Here is a 16,939-nt window from a genome sequence, read left to right on the forward strand (position 1 = left end):
TACACTAACACAACACATTTTTACAATATTTTCATAATTATTAAAGTGTCAATTTTTTAAAGATCAAAATAAAATAATAAAATAAGAGACTGACAATTACTACCATCTAAAACTAAAAATATATGAAGAAAATTTTGGGATGTTAAAATTTAGTGGGAGTATTTTAGACATTTATTCCAATGTGCAAACAATTTTACATAGTGCATTTGGTTTCTTCAACTTGGACTGGCTTTTTTTTTTTTTTTTCCAACCGGTTTTATTTGTGCTTTTTTTGTCTTTTCTTTTAAATATTTATTATTTATATGTATATATTCAATTACACTAATTTAAAAAATTCTTACAATATTTTCACAATTATTTGACAATCTGCACCGTTCATGGGCCTCTTTTTTTATTTATTTTTTCTTTTTTACACTGTATGCCGGTTTTGCTTGTGCTTTTTTTTGTATTTTCTTTTAAATATTTATATGTGCATATATAGTTACACTAATACAACACATTCTTACAATATTTTCACAATTATTGAGGTGTCAATTTTTTAAAGGTCAAAATAAAATAATAAAATAAGAGACCGAGAATTACTACCATCTAAAACTCAAAATACATGAACAAAAATTTTGGGGATGTTAAAATTATGTGGGAGTATTTTAGACATTACATATTAAATATTTTAATAATCATAAGTTTTTATTAAGGTTTAACTGAGAGAATAACAATATGACATATTTGCTATTTTCCAAAATATTAAGTTAAAAATTGCTTGATTTTAAAATTTAAGGAGTAATGATATGTCCACAACATTTTCACAATAATTTCACAACAAATTTTATGTGGCAGGGTATTTTTTATGGATAAAAAAGTGATATTAGTAGTGGGCTCAATTTAAAACTAATAACAACTTGTTATTTAGAATTTGTTTTAAAAATATTATGGATGTAAAATTTCTCTCAAATAAAATAAAAAATATCTCTTCGGATCCTAAAAATGAAGGTATTGTAAAAATGTTGTAATATTTTTGTTGTATTATTAGACTTATATTTTAATATAGTCAAATTGGGTGAGCCAAAAAATTCATGGTTTCACACAATTTTCTTGTATTGTCTTTTTGTTTATTTGTTTTTAATGTATAATTTTAAAACTAGTAATAATTTTTCACTTAAGATTTGTTGTGAAAATACTGTGGACGTAAAAAATAAAATAATATCAAACTAAGACCTACCACAGTTGGGAATAAAAAAAAAATTGCGAAAATGTTATGACATTTTGTTATGTTCCTAAGATTTTTTTTTTTTTTTGTGACATTTTGTTTTCTTACTGGGCTTCTTTTTTTATTTAGTCACATTTGGTAAGCCAAAATTCATTGTTTTAGGCACAATTTTTTCAATTGGCTTTTTATTTGTTATTTGTTTTTTTTAATGCACAGTCAAAAGTGGTTAGCCTAATTTAAAACCAATAACAATTTACTACCTAGGATTTATTATAAAAATGTTGTGAATGTAACATTACTTTAAAATAAAATAATAAAATATCATACCAAAACCCATCATAGCTAGAAATAAATGTATTGTAAAAATATCGTAATATTTTGTTGTGTTCCTAGACTTCGTTTTTGGTTTAGTCAATTTGTTGAACCAAAATTCACTGTTTTATGCATAATTTTTTTAGGTTGATTTTTTTAACACATTGTTTCAAGTTTTTTTTTTTATTATAAAAAAAACACATTGTTTTACACACACACACACACACAAATTGACGAAGTAACACTTTTCTCCTTCATGTTTGGGGTAGTTTCATTCTCCCCCCCCCCCAAATTAAAGTTGAATAATTTCCTCATTTATATTTTGTAAATGAGCATATACTCCTACTGTTACTATCTTAGTTAAACCCTAACGAAATCTTATAATTTCTAAAATTTCCATTATGCAATGTCTAAAATACTCTTATTAAATTTTAATATCCCAAAAATTTCTTCTTGTATTTTGAATATTATATGGTAGACTGGTAGTCATGCTTGGAAAGTTAGAATGATGATATATGGTGTTCTATTATTAGGTTTAAATCTTCTATACTCATAATTTTATTTAATAGAAACTTTGATGACAGATGTCTTTTATTATTTTGTTATTTTTTTTTAATTTCTTTTCCTACATAAAAGGGTGTTCATTAAAAATAAGTAAGCTAAACATCGTAACTGGACTAAAAAAATAAGATGATAAAGAATGAAGTATGAATAACAATATCTTCATTGTAGATGGTTGCAAGTATTAAATTTGATGAAGATCTTCAAAAAAATTATAGCATATATCATCGTTTATTGCAAAAATTTAAATATTGTGAAAAGATGATGACATTCATTATCATTTTTTGTAGCATTTTTCGGTGAGTAGATATTACATTTAGTAAATAGGTTCTAAAAATTATCATAGTAAATACTAAATAGATATTCAAATAACTATTTTAAATTTAAGTACATGATTTCATACTTCTTCAACAAACAAACAAAAAATCTATATTAATTCTCTCACTAAAGGGGCAACACATGCCTCGCACGTGCAACCCACACTAGTTATTTTAAAATTTGGGTCGTGTGGTGTCGATTAAAAACACAATTTTAGATAACTTTTTAGGTAACCTTTTTAGTTTTTAGCAATTTTTTTATTTTTGGCAATTTTTTTATTTGTTGACAATTTTTTTAACAGCTTTTTTTTCTTCTTTTTAAGTGAAACACAAAAAGGACACGTTAAAATTTTCCTTAGAATTTTAAAGGCTACTATAAACCTCTTTGCATATTTTCTTTTGGAAAAAAGTTCTTTTCATATTGCGTTTTCACCAGGTGTGTATAGTTTTTTCTTTATAGTAAAAATACTAAAAAATTTAAAGCACTACAACAAGGAAGACAGGCTCTAAGTTCCCATTGACCAGAGAAGTCATGTTTATATTGCTAATTTTCGCCCATTATAAAGTTCTTTTTACATTTGCTTTTTCACCCAAGTTAAGAGTTTGTTTATATATTTATTAAAAAAAATTAATTATTTAAGTGAAGCAAGAAAAATCATGCAATTGTCTTTTAAGAACTGAGATTTAAAATTAAAAAATTAATTTTTAAATTCAACATTAGAACAAATGAATAATATACCTTTTAACTTCTCTGTCTTACTTTAAAAGTGCATTTGCATAGTTCCAGGTTCTCATATATATTGTGCATGCGCCTAGTATTAGTAACACGACGGCGTCTTTGCATGACTAATATAATAAATAATGTCAGCTCAAAAAAACAAAAACATAAATATTGTTAGTTTTATGTATTAATTACTTAAATTCACTAAAAAAAATACTTAAATTCAGTTAATTCACTCTAAAAGTCTAAATTATAAATTATTTGCACTTTGCATTGCAAGCTATTAAAACTTTAAAGTTTAAACTATATTTTTAAAATTTAACGGAGAATATACTTTATTAGCCTCACTTTATTTTTAACAGTTTTTTATTTTATTTTATAAGAATCTATTTTTAATTTTGAATAAGACATAATTTGCAAGTATTGCTAAAAACATAAAATTAAGATAACTATTACAGCGTTTTAAGTCTTAAAGTCTTTATCTTTACCACCGCACATTGTTGGTATAATGTAGGGGTGTGCATAAAACCAAAGAACCGGAAAAACTGAATGAAATTGGCTGAACCATGTCCAAAATTTTAGTTCAGTTTCGGTTCGGTTCGATTTTGGTTTCTATTTCTCACAAATCGAAGTTTTGGTTTCAGTTTTTGGTATGTATGCACCGAACCGGCAGAAATCGAACCGAATAATATATAATATATTTTCTATTATAATATTATATATATAATATAAAATCAGATTGGGCCAGCCTTTTAAATATATTGGGCAACCTGCAACTAGGCCTTTCAATTGCATTCATGCATTAGGCCTCAAGCCCTGCAAATAATCAAGCCCATTAACCCATTAAACTAATTAAATATCTAATTAAACTTAAATTAATTAGGTAAACTAATTAAACTAAAACAAAAATTTAAAAACCCCAGCACACGGTTCACTCTCATCTCTAGGGGTGTGCACGGGTTGGATTTGGTGGGTAAACGCCAATATTTCTATCCAATCCGCCACTAGTGGGTTGAGAAAATTCCAATATGCTACCAAACCACCAAAGTTTAAATCCGACGGATTGGTAACAAATATTGGTGGTTTCAACTCGGCGGGTTAGGCGGGTTGGCATTAACAACATTTAAAAAAAAATCACAAACTACAATTTTTTATTGAATAATCTTAAAATATAACTAATGCACAAAAAAACTAAAGGTAGATTTTATTGAATAATCTCAATTCTAACATAAACATAGGGTCAATGAAAAAAAGATATATCATCTCTAGCAAAAGTAGGCTCTGCCTTACAACTTAGGAAATTAAAAATAGTAGGCTCTGCCTTACAACTTAGGAAAATTAAATCAACAAACTCAAAGTTTTAAAATTTCCAAAGTCACATCAAGGATTAAAAAAAAAATAGACAAAGACAAAGAATTAGATGAACTGTATTCTTATGTAATATATAACATATTTAACTTGAGTATACAATGAACCTGCTTGCCAAAACGGCTTTACTTGTAATATTATATCACATTTTATAATATATAAACAGATCAAATGACATAAACTGAAATAAAAAAAGACAAAATATTTAAACAATAGAAGACAATAACGCAATTGCATACCTTTGTGATTGTCGGTGAAGAATTAAAATGATAAGAAATAGGCTGCAAAAAGGTTAAAGAAGAAAGAGGAAGGGAAAGACAGTGGTTGAAGGTGAAAGCCAAAAGTGAAAGGTGAGAAGAAAAAATGAGACCTAGAGCCACAAAGTGTATACTGTACATATGGTTGAAATAAATGGGATAGGTGGTAGGTAGAGGTGTTTAGGGTTTCAATGTTGACTTTTTAGATTTTGTTTAAGGAATTTTTTAAAGACTAGTTCTGTTTAGGGAATTGATTATTAATTAGTTGTAAAATTTTATTAGTTGAATTGATTAACTTTAAATACTTAACAATTTGAACTAATATATATATATATTTTTTTTATGTATGTATAATTAAGCGGGCGGGTTGGGTTGTAATAGGTTGACAATTTTTTAATCCATAACCCAATCCAATCCGCAATTTTAGGGGTCTAACCTGCCCAATCCAAACTGCCTAACTTAATGACCCGCACAAGGCGGGCGGGTTGGCGGGTTAAGCGGATATTTTGCACACCCCTACTCATCTCATTCTCACTCTCACACACAAAACACAACCTCCAGCCCTCCACTCTCACACATAAGTAAGAGAGACAGAGAGACCCTTCACATTGGTAAGTTTTACTCCACAGTCACTCCAAATCTTCTTTTTGCCGCCGGCCTCCACACGATGGCTTCCCCACACCGGTCTCCCCACAACACGATCATCTTCCTTCTTTTCTCAAGGTATGATTCTTCTTTTTTCTTTCTCTCTCTTCTCTTTTCTTTCTCTGTCGCTTTATATCAACTTCGTTCACCAGCTTTGTTCAACTACTCTATTGCTTAATTGCTTTTTTTTTTTTAATGTGTTTAATTCATTAAAGTTAGGGTTTTGAAAATATCAATAACCCTCTCTTTGGAAAACCGAAACCCGACCGAAACCAACTAAAATCGAAATACCACCGAAACCGATTGATTTCAAACCATTTCGGTTGAGAATTTCACAAACCGAAATATTCGGTTTCGATTGGCCATACACATACAAAACTGACTGAATCGAACTGAGCACATCCGTAGTTTAAACTATGATGGATGTTACTTGTGGCCCATAGTTAAAAATTAAAAAAAAAAAAAAAAAAAAAAGTCTTTTTAAGTCTTTATACTTTGATAGTGGAAATGTTGAGACAATTTTATGTGTTCCCCTAACTTGTTATCGGATAAATGATGCTATGTTTTGGTCACATTCCAAGAATGGGTTTTACACCGTCAGATCTAATTATTATGTAGCTAGGATCATTGCAATAAAAGAAACCTTAATTTAGAGCTGGGGCATATGCTAGTGTTACTTGTGGCCCATAGTTTAAAAAAAATAAAAAACCAATCTCATTATCATCAATACAGCAGCAACCTTTGTACAAGGTAAAAAAGAAGAAGAAGAAACTAATTTGTTGCCTCCACGGAATAATCCCCCCCAACATCCCCGCACAAATGGGCTGAACACTTTGTTCTGTTTATGGCATAGAAACAAAAAATATTTTTGCACTTCATCTGTGAATGAAAACTATAATACCAAGCCATATAAGGTTCCTATGATTCAAAAATCAAGCTGCATCACCCTTCATATCTTCTCCAAGAAAGTCATCATCATAAGAGACAGATATTCTATGAAGCACGGGTGCGTTTCGGGATTCGGGTGCGGGTGCGGGAGCGGGTGCGGGACTCGGCAATTTCTGAAAAAGTAGGGTGCGGGTGCGGCGGGGTGCGGCGATTAAAAAATTATTAAAAATATTTTTATTTATATTTTTAATATATTGCTAAACATACTTTTTTCACATTATATAAACATATACCAAATTTAAGAACAATAGTAAATAATAACTAGAATACAACTTCATTATATAAACATTCCATGATGTTTGAAAATTAAAATACAACTCACAAGTTTGAAACTAAAACAAAATAAAAGATACATCAACAAGACAATCAAACTGAGAGTACAGAAAAAAAAAAATGAAGAGAGGTTTGGGCGTTTGGCTGCTGGTGCTGGGACGAGTGATCTGTGAGGGTTTCAAAAAAATGAAGACAGCTTAAGCCTTAAGGGTTTCAACATTTTTTTTACAAAACGCAGCCGTTTGGCTTTTTTTTTTTTTTTTTTTTTTTTTTGGGCTAAGTAAAACGGTGCGTTTCGCACCTGTTTCTTTTTTTTTTTTTGTTGAATTTCGGCCGGTATAGGCCGATTTCGGCCGATATCTGCCGATTTCGGCTGGTATCGGCCGGTATCGGCCGGAATCTCCCGATACGGACCGATTCAGGCCGATACGGACCGATTCAGGCCGATTCGGCGCGCGTCGCCCCGATTTCGCGCGCGTCGGCCCGAATCGGCGCCGTATCGGCGCGAATCGCGCCGAAAAAAATAATATTTTATTGCCGGACGCGGCACGGACGCGCAGGCAGCGGCGTCGCCTGCGCGTCGCCGCGTCCGGCCGCGTCCGACGCGGGTGCGGCGGCCCAAACGCCGCACCCGTGCTTCATAGCAGATATTTGACTAATCATGTTGATTGTGCACTGAGATGTTAGCTTGGAACCATCTGAAAAATTGAGCTAGTATCCATAAATCATTTTTCAATTCCTGGTGAACCACTATCTTTCTTTTGCTTTCCTCCTCATCTAATATTTGATTGCTTGAATTGTGTTGAAGACAAGAACACAAGCACTGTGAACGACAGAGGAAATGATAGGAAAAACGACAGAGGAAAAGAACAAATAAATAGTGAAACGACAAAAATAAAAGGAAGGTTGAAACGAGGTGTTTTATTTAATGAAGTCACACAAGCCACACGTAAGAAGGAGCAAGGCATTCAGTTAGAGAAAGGACCACCTGTCAAGATGTAATTGGCTGATAGGTTGAAAAATCAGTTAGTTAGTTTTGGCGCCCGGAGCATTGCAATGCTCTGCTTTCTGGACTTGTATTTAAAGCAGCTTAGTCAGTAGTGATTCAAGAAATTCTATTTTGTAAATCATTTTCAGTTAATGAAAGTTTGAGCATTCTTTGATCCTCTGTTAATTTACATGGTATCAGAGCCGTTTTCTCTCATTTTCTCTCTTGCCAAACAGAAAGTGTCTCTTGATTTTCTTTGATTTCTTCGTTTTTTTGATTGCTCATGACTTCAGATTCGTCAAGCACACCTTCCTCTTCATCTGCACCTACTGCAAGTGTAGATATGGCAAATGAATCTGCTAACAATCCCTTTTTCTTACCAGCGAATGAAAATCCTGGTTTAATTCTCACATCTCAACCTCTCACAAGTCTTGAGAATTATATGACCTGGGCGAGATCTGTGTTTTTGGCTTTGAGTTCTAGAAATAAATTTGGATTCGTCAATGGTTCAATCTCAGAGCCAGATTCAACTTCACCTTTGTTCAATTCTTGGAACAGGTGTAACACTATGATCCTTTCATGGCTGACTAATTCACTCAGTCCTGATCTCAAGGCTAGTGTGATTTACATCAATTCTGCAAAAGATTTGTGGATTGATCTCAAGAATAGATTATCACAAGACAATACTCCAAGATTGTTCGAGCTTCAAAAGGAAATTTCTCATTTGGTTCAAGGATCAATGTCAGTGAGTTCCTATTTTTCCAAATTCAAGACTTTGTGGGATGAATTTGTGAATAATCAACCTTTCACAGTTTGCAATTTTCCTTGTGCTTGTGGTTCTAAGACATCTCAGCTAGATGCACAGCATAAAGAGCATGTTTTTAGGTTCTTGATGGGGTTGAATGACAGTTATGGTACTCTGATTGGGCAAATCTTGCTAGTTGAGCCTTTTCCTCCTCTAAGCAAGGTGTGTTCATTGATCTTACAAGAAGAGAAAAGAAGAAGTATAGGTAATACTGTCAATGTTGTTCAGCAAATTCAACAATTGGATCCTGTTGCTATGCATGTGAATGGTCCTAGGTCTTTTCAAGGCACTCAAAGTTATGCTCGAAACAATGGAGGAAAGGGCAATTCTAAGAAGGAAAGGTCAGTGTGTACTTACTGTGGTTTTACTGGTCATGTAGCAGACAAATGTTACAAACTTTATGGATATCTCCCAGGGTATAAGCCCAAAGGTGGGGCTAAAGCTATGGCTAATCAAATCACAGGAGGATTTGGTTTTGATGGTTCTTCTACTGCATAGTTTGGTGGTATTACACAACCTAACATTGGGTTACAGACTCCTTTTGATGTCTCACAGTCAGGATTTGGTGGCTTTCCTAGTGGTTTTAATCCTCAACCTTGTCAACAAACCACTCAACCTCAATGTCCAATTTCTCAGGTCCATTGTGAACAACTACTCAATTATCTGAAAGCTTATAATGCATCAGGTTTTGGTTTTGGTACTCCAACTGGACTTAGTGCTCAGACTGCATCACAGGTTGCATCAGTTATGGCACCTATTCTTCCTTGTCCATCAGTTGCTTCTGCTTCTTCATCTTCTTCCAATTTTTTAGGTAATCCCTTCTGGATTCCTCCAAATTTTACGCACTCTATTTTTTCTGCTCAAGTCATTGATTGGCAATGTTTTAAGTCTAATCGTTGGATCATTGACACTGGAGCCACTAATCACATGGTGCATTCAGTTTCACAATTGACTACAATCACTTCTGCTGTCCATTCTTATGTCTATTTGCCAAATGGGGATAAGGCTATAGTAACACACATAGGCACTGTGCAACTCTCTTCCACACTTACACTCACAAATTTTTTGTGTGTTCCTACTTTCAGCTTCAATCTTATTTCTGTTAGTAAACTTACTCAGACCAAACTTTGTTGTCTTATCTTTCTTGGTCATTGGTGTTTCATCCAGGACCTTGCTCAATGGAGCATGATTGGTCTAGGTAAGGAAAGCAATGGCTTATACCTCCTTCAAGCTGCTGTTTCTTCCATAAATGCAGCTGCTCTTGCAACTACTGCTAGTCATATTACCTCCTCAGATTTGTGGCATTCTAGATTAGGCCATCCTTCTTTAGCCAAACTTCAAATGTTGAAGCCATTTGTAGATATTGATCTTTCTAATAAGGCTTCTTGCTGTGATGTTTGCCATTTTGCAAAATAGAAAAGGCTTTCTTTTCCCTCTAGCACTCATGCAACTACTACACCCTTTGAAGTGATTAATTGTGATCTATGGGGTCCCTTTTCTATTCCTACTATTGATGGTTATAGGTTTTTTTTAACCATTGTGGATGATTTTACTCGATGCACATGGGTTTATTTGCTTAAACACAAATCTGACACTTAGTCTATGTTTCCTAACTTTGCCTCAATGGTTTACACTCAATTCAATTGCAAAATTAAGACCATTAGAAGTTGACAATGGTACATCAACTTTCATGTGTTGATACTCCTCAGCAAAATGGGATTGCTGAGAGGAAGCATCAGCACATTCTAAATGTTGCAAGGGCCTTACAATTTCAATCTAGTCTTCCTCTTTGTTTTTGGGGTGACTGTATTTTAACAGCTGTACATCTTATTAATAGAATTCCTTCAAAGGCTTTAGGCAATAAAAGCCCTTATGAAATTCTCTACCATTCAGCTCCTTCTTATCATCATCTCAAGAAATTTTGGCTGTTTATGTTTTATTTCCACTTTTTCTCACCTTAGGCACAAGTTTGCACCTAGGGCTAGGAAATGTGTGTTTCTTGGCTATCCTCATGGCATTAAGGGCTACAAGGTTCTTGATCTTCAATCTAATTCTGTCTATGTTTCTAGAGACATTGTCTTTTATGAAACTATTTTTCCTAATGCTAAGTGTTCTCCTTCTTCCACATCACTCCTGGATACTTTTGTTTTCCCTCATGTTTCTATTTTTGATATTACTTCTGATATTGTTTTATGCCCTCCATCTTCTTCTCCACCTGACCTTAATCATGTCAATCCCATTTCTTCTCCTGCCAGTGCTTCTGTAGAATCTCTTTCTGCAGATTCTATTTCTGATCTCATTGTTCCTCCAGCTTCTCAAACCTCTTCTGTCCCATGTTCTACCATCAATCCAACTCCTCTTAGGAGGTCTTCTAGATCCCATAAACCTCCTTCCTACTTGTCTGAATACTCTTGTCAATTTGCTAGTACCAAGCCTAGCTCTGGTGTGCCTTATGTTCTTTCAGATCACTTGACTTATTTTCACCTTGGACCTAGTTTTCACTCCTTTGTCATGGCTGTTTCTTCCAATTCCTCAGAACTTGTCTCTTTTCAACAGGCAATTCAATTCTCTGAGTGGAGAGCTGCCATGGACAAGGAAATTGAGGATTTGGAGGTTAATGATACTTGGACTTTAACCTCTTTGCCACCTGGTAAGTCTGCTATTGGGTGTAAATGGGTTTATAGAGTGAAATATTTGCCTGATGGTACCATTGAAAGATACAAAGCTAGGCTTGTTGCTAAGGGATTCACTTAGAAACTTGGGTTGGACTACTCAGAAACTTTCTCTTCAGTTGCTAAGTCTGTTTCAGTTAGGATTGTTTTATCCTTGGCTGCTGTGAAAGGGTGGTTTCTCCACCAAATGGATGTAAACAATGCTTTTCTTCATGGTGAGTTGCTTGAAGATGTTTACATGTGCTTACCACCTGGTTTTCAAAGCAAGGGGGAGCCTCATTTGGTTTGCAAGTTGAATAAGAGTCTCTATGGCCTTAAACAAGCTTCTAGAAAATGGTTTGAGAAGTTTTCATCAACTATTCTACAAATAGGGTTTATTCAGTCCAAGTCTGACTACTCCTTGTTCACTCATACTCAAGGGACTTCATTCACAGTTTTGTTGGTATATGTTGATCATATACTTTTGACAGGAAATAATGTTGCTTGTGTCAACAATTTGAAGAAGATTCTTGATGATAAATTTGGTTTGAAGGATTTAGGCTCACTGAGATATTTTCTGGGATTGGAAATGGCTAGGACTAATGAGGGAATCAGTCTCAACCAAAGAAAATATGCTTTGGAAATCCTCAAGGATATTGGTTTCATTGGCAGCAAACCTGTTAAGTTTCCCATGGAGCAAAACTTGAGGTTATCAAAATATGAAGGGAAGTTGTTAGAGGAACCAAGGCAGTATAGAAGACTAATTGGTAGACTCTTGTACCTTACCTTAACCAGACCTGACCTGACTTATGTAGTACATAGGTTAAGTCAATTTGTTTCACAACCAAGAGAACCACATTTGCAGGTAGCTCACAGGGTGCTTCAATTTATTAAGGGTCACCAGGTAAAGGACTTTTCTTCCCAAGCAAAGCTGAGTTGCATATTAAGTCTTTTTGTGATGCAGATTGGGCTGGATGCCCAAACACAAGATCTCTCACTGGTTATGCAGTATATTTAGGAGATTCCTTGATTTCTTGGAGATCAAAGAAACAAGGGGTTGTGTCAAGGTCCACAGCTGAAGCCGAGTACAGAGCCATGGCAAGTGTAGCTTGTGAGATCACTTGGGTTTTGCAATTGTTGAAAGATTTGAGGATTGAACATTCAAAACCAGCAATGCTTCTATGTGATAATTAGGCTGCTTTATATATAGCAGCGAACCCTGTCTTTCATGAGAGGACGAAGCATATAGAAGTTGACTGCTACTTTGTTAGAGATAAAATTTTAGAAGGAATGATTAAAACCTTCTATGTTGCTACAAATTCACAAGTGGCAGATATTTTCACTAAAGCTTTGGGTTTTGCATCCTTTGTGAGATTGTTAGACAAATTAGGAATGAAGGATATTTTTCAATCTAAATTATCAAAGGAGGATTCTTGGGTTGCCTCTCCAATTCAAGTCTCAGAATTCAATACTCTGGACTTGAGGGGGAGTGTTGAAGACAAGAACACAAGCACTGTGAACGACAGAGGAAATGATAGGAAAAACGACAGAGGAAAAGAACAAATAAATAGTGAAACGACATAAACAAGAGGAAGGTTGAAACGAGGCGTTTTACTTAATGAAGTCACACAAGCCACACGTGAGAAGGATCAAGGCATTTAGTTAGAGAAAGGACCACCTGTCAAGATGTAATTGGCTGATAGGTTGAAAAATCAGTTAGTTAATTTTGGCGCCTGGAGCATTGCAATGCTCTGTTTTTTGGACTTGTATTTAAAGCAGCTTAGTCAGCAGTGATTCAAGAAATTCTGTTTTATAAATCATTTTTCAGTTAATGAAAGTTTGAGCATTCTTTGATCCTCTGTTATCTTACAAATTGCTTCTGCATAATGATTTTTATTTTTAAAATGTCAGCACTTTACGTTACATTCACTTCAAAAAATCATCATGAATGATGTTAATGATACAATAATGTTAAGTCCAGAAAGAGCATATTGCTGCCAATGCAAGAAGAAGGTTGTGGCATAAAGGAAGATTATTTACCAAATTATTTAGAGCCAAAGGACAACAATTTAAAAATAAGCTGTGGACGGTAGAGTCAACATAGTACAGGTACACTGAAACATTTTTCATATTGATTTACCATCATTAAGCATAGCAACTTTATACAACAACCAAAGTAACTAATGGTCATAAACATTTTTATAATATATATTTTTTTAAATTAGGAAGTTATATATACAAAACTAATGGGATTTGAACCCAAAATCTCACCCTCCACCCACTCTTGTCAAAGGAGGAAGTGCCATTGCTTTACAAATATAGGAATGAATGAGTAAAGCAAACTACTCTTCTCTTAGATGAATAAAACAAACCATTTGAGACAAACATGAAAGTATTCTGTCCCCTTCAATCTTTGACAGCCAGCTAGACTCCTAAGTTTCTTCAGTTTTAACAACCTGACTCCCTTTTCAGTATGCCCATGAAAAGAGTATGAATGTGATTGGACATTTACTTAATCCAATAAAAACTAACAAGTATTTGTATAATCTTAGATGTATGAGATGTGGGCCAGTTTTGACTCCCAGAGAAAGAGAGATTATGAGCAAGAAACCTATCTCCAAGGAAGTGGCATCTCGAAATATGATTGAGTCAAAAGGGCATGCACTTCAGTTTGCCTTTTCAGATTATTAGTTTATTAAACCAGGGCATCACCATTTGTGTCTTGAGCTCCGAACTGTCAACTTTACTTCTATTTTATATGTTTTTTTTTTCTTTCCAGGGGCATCAACAGAAACTATATTTGTTGCAGGCTATTAATTTTTTCAAGTGCCCAATCAACTTAAGGAATTTTCTTTGAATCGGGAAACAATCTTTAATTGCTCCAAACATGATAGCAAGGCCAATAAGTCATTTCCAAGATCCACTTTTTCAAACAAACACAGCATATAGATACATGCGGTCGCACTGTGTGTTGTGTTATTCCACCTCAAAATTAATTGGTGATGAGGAAGACACACTCAAATCTTTTATGACATTCAATATCACACCACATGAGCCTGTTTTTAAAATAGTAGTAGGAAGTCAAATTGTGGTCCCCAACTCATACAAATAGAAATGTAATACATATGTGCACATGAATTGGTACCTGGAAAACACACTTAAGCTACAACTTAATAGCATTTCAAGCTATACAACAACAACAGCAACCAAGTATTGGTTCAGCCACATGTATATAAAATAAATAAAGGTTATTTACAATTGCACACCTCAATCTCCTTCACTTTTTTCAGTATCTCTTTGTGGGCTTTTGGTTCTCATGTTTTTGGAAATATCGCTGTGTTGTTAAGGTGGTTGTATTATTACATAGGGGTTTTGAATATTGGTACATACTGGATAAACCAAAGATGAAGACAGTATCAACCAAACCTTACTCTTAAAATTTTGTTTGCGGTAACTTATGGAATTCATTGGAGCTTGAAGCAATAAATCTTAGGTCTCGTTTGGGAAGAGGGAATGGAATGTAATGGAAATGAATGAAAAGAATAATTTCAGAATATTCTTCTATTTCTTTGTTTGGGAGTTTTAGTGGAGGGAATGTAAAGTCCATTCCCTTGTTTGAGAGTCTAAGTGGAAGAGAATGAAATGAGTAGCAGGGAACACTCATTTCTCTCTATTTCCTTAAAATCTCAAATTCTCATTCCCCGAAATTGAGAGGAATGAGGGGGAATGAAATCAGATTTAATGAATTTTTTACTAAAACTCCCAAAATACCCTTATATATTCAATTCTTTATTTTAAAATAGGGGTCTAATAATAATATTGTTATAAAATGATTCCATTCCATTCTCTCCATGTTACTCCCAAACAAAATTATTTACATTCCATTCATTTCTTTCTTTTCCATTCATTTTCTTTCATTTCCATTCATTTATTTTAAAACATCCAATCAAGGTTACTTAATTCCATTCCATTCTTTTTCATTCATTTCCCTTACTTAAATTCACTCCATTCCATTTCATTTCTTATGATCATTGCATTCCATTTCATTCCTTTATGAATTCTCAAACGAAGCCTTAGTCTAATACATGGGTGGTCTTATGCTCGCTCACCAGGGACAGACCCAGGTGGGGGCCTAAGGGGGCCCAGGCCCCCCCTGTGCCCAAATTTTTTTTTTTAACGGGTTCAATTTTTCAAAAAAAAAAAAATTATAGGCTTAGGCCCCCCTTGGTTTTTAGCTCAGGCCCCCCTTTCTGAATTCCAAGCCTAGTCGGCCAGCCCAAGATGCAAGAGCCCATGACCCATGTAAAAAAAAAAAAAAAAAACTAAACTCAGCAGTAAACTAACGGAGAAAGTGGAAGGAAGAAGGAAAAATAAAAAGAAAGGAAACAGAGATAGAGAGGCGAGACAAAGAGTGAGATAGATAGAGAGGCGAGACTACCCACGCCACGCCGACGCCGACATGAGACAACGAGAGTCTACCCAGACCCAGTACAGACTGCCCCACGCCGATGCCGCCATCATCACGCTTAGCTATCGCCGCCGCCCACGCGAGCCCCATCTTGCCGCCGCCGCCAATTGCTTGAGCCTTCACAGGTATTTATTCTATGATCCTTTCCTAATTTCCTTCAAAACCTAAAAAATAAATAAAATGTTTGTGCTTGCTTGTGGAGTGTTTGTGTTTTAAATTTTTAATTGAACTGATGATGAGTGATGAAGATGAACTGTGAATTGAACTGATGATGTTTTTACTGCCTGTGGTGTTTTTTTTTTTTTTTTTGGGCTTTTTGGCTTTGACTCTCTGTCACTCTGTGTGTGTTTGTGACTCTCTTTTGTATTATATAGATAAGAGAGATAAAGAGAGAGTAGAGTTTGTAGAGAAGTGTTTGTTTGACTGGGGGTTGGACATAATAGGGACAAGTGATACTGTGATAGAAAAAAAAAAGTAGGGCTGCGTGTAGAATAAATTTGTAGTGTCGGTAGTGGGATTGGGTTAGTGGGTTAATGTCAAAGACAAAGATAAATAAGGCAGACCAAAGACAAAAAGAAAAAAACAAATCTTATAATACAGAAAATTGTCAAACAAATTTAAGAAAATTGTCATCAAACAAATTTGAGAAAATTGTCACACAAATTTTGTAGATCATGAAAAAATCAACTATAATGCTTGTTTTTTTCATTTTTTTCAAAAGAAAAGATTCAAATTCTTCCAAAGTCAATGTGAGATTGCCAAAAATCATTGTATCTTAATATATTAAGAAACAATGATTTTTGGGTATTTATTTTGGTTGATAGTTTATTAATACTATATGGATGCGTATTTGAAAAAAAAAAAATTTCGCTTATTTTCGGCCCCCCAGCTTGAAATCCGGGTCCGTCCCTATCGCTCACCTTTATGCTCGCTCACCTTTAGGGAATTGAACGCACTACATCGACGATGACGAGGTTGAGTTTGGCTGATTCTGATTGGCTCTCTGTCTGCCTCTACATTCGTGGAGGTTTTGGTTTTTCTCTCTTGGGGAAACCCATTCTATCTGAAGTGGTCGGTCCAATGCCCATGCAATTTTCACTTCGGTTTTAGGCAGTCAAGCCCAATAGTGGTACGGGGACAAGCCCAATTTAAAATGATAGAATGTTCTTCTCAAAAAAACAAACTCCTAATAAAATAGTTAAGAGGGTTAAAAGTTAAGTCCACAGTTCTTTCCCAACAAATTCTTGGTAGCAAACTATTAGAGGTAGGTAAAAAAGTGATATTAGTGGCAAGCCCAAATCATAATAGATAATATATGTGAATTATTTTCTAAAAAAAAGGGTAAATTGCAAATTACATCCCTAAATTTGGGAATATTTGGATTTTACATTCTAAAGTTTTAAAAATTGAATTTTACC

The 16,939-nt window shown here is 34.3% G+C and overlaps 1 protein-coding gene across 1 annotated transcript; it reads left to right on the forward strand.

Annotated features, from left to right (window-relative positions):
• Positions 1–7,880: 7,880 nt before the first annotated feature.
• Positions 7,881–11,156, forward strand: LOC142621210 (uncharacterized). Its single transcript, XM_075794531.1, has 4 exons — positions 7,881–8,883; positions 9,088–9,413; positions 9,570–9,703; positions 10,364–11,156. The coding sequence occupies exons 1-4, from the start codon at positions 7,881–7,883 to the stop codon at positions 11,154–11,156; spliced, it is 2,256 nt and encodes a 751-aa protein (XP_075650646.1).
• The last annotated feature ends 5,783 nt before the right edge of the window (positions 11,157–16,939 follow it).

This window comes from Castanea sativa, chromosome 1 (assembly GCF_040712315.1).
Source record: "Castanea sativa cultivar Marrone di Chiusa Pesio chromosome 1, ASM4071231v1".
NCBI classification, from domain to species: Eukaryota; Viridiplantae; Streptophyta; class Magnoliopsida; order Fagales; family Fagaceae; genus Castanea; species Castanea sativa.

Coding starts and splice junctions, on each gene's coding strand:
- LOC142621210 (XM_075794531.1), top strand. CDS start 7,881: ATGACTTCAGATTCGTCAAGCACACCTTCCTCTTCATCTGCACCTACT. Junction 8,884..9,087: donor AGGAGGATTTGGTTTTGATG/GTTCTTCTACTG, acceptor ATAATGCATCAG/GTTTTGGTTTTGGTACTCCA. Junction 9,704..10,363: donor ATTACCTCCTCAGATTTGTG/GCATTCTAGATT, acceptor TTCTCACCTTAG/GCACAAGTTTGCACCTAGGG.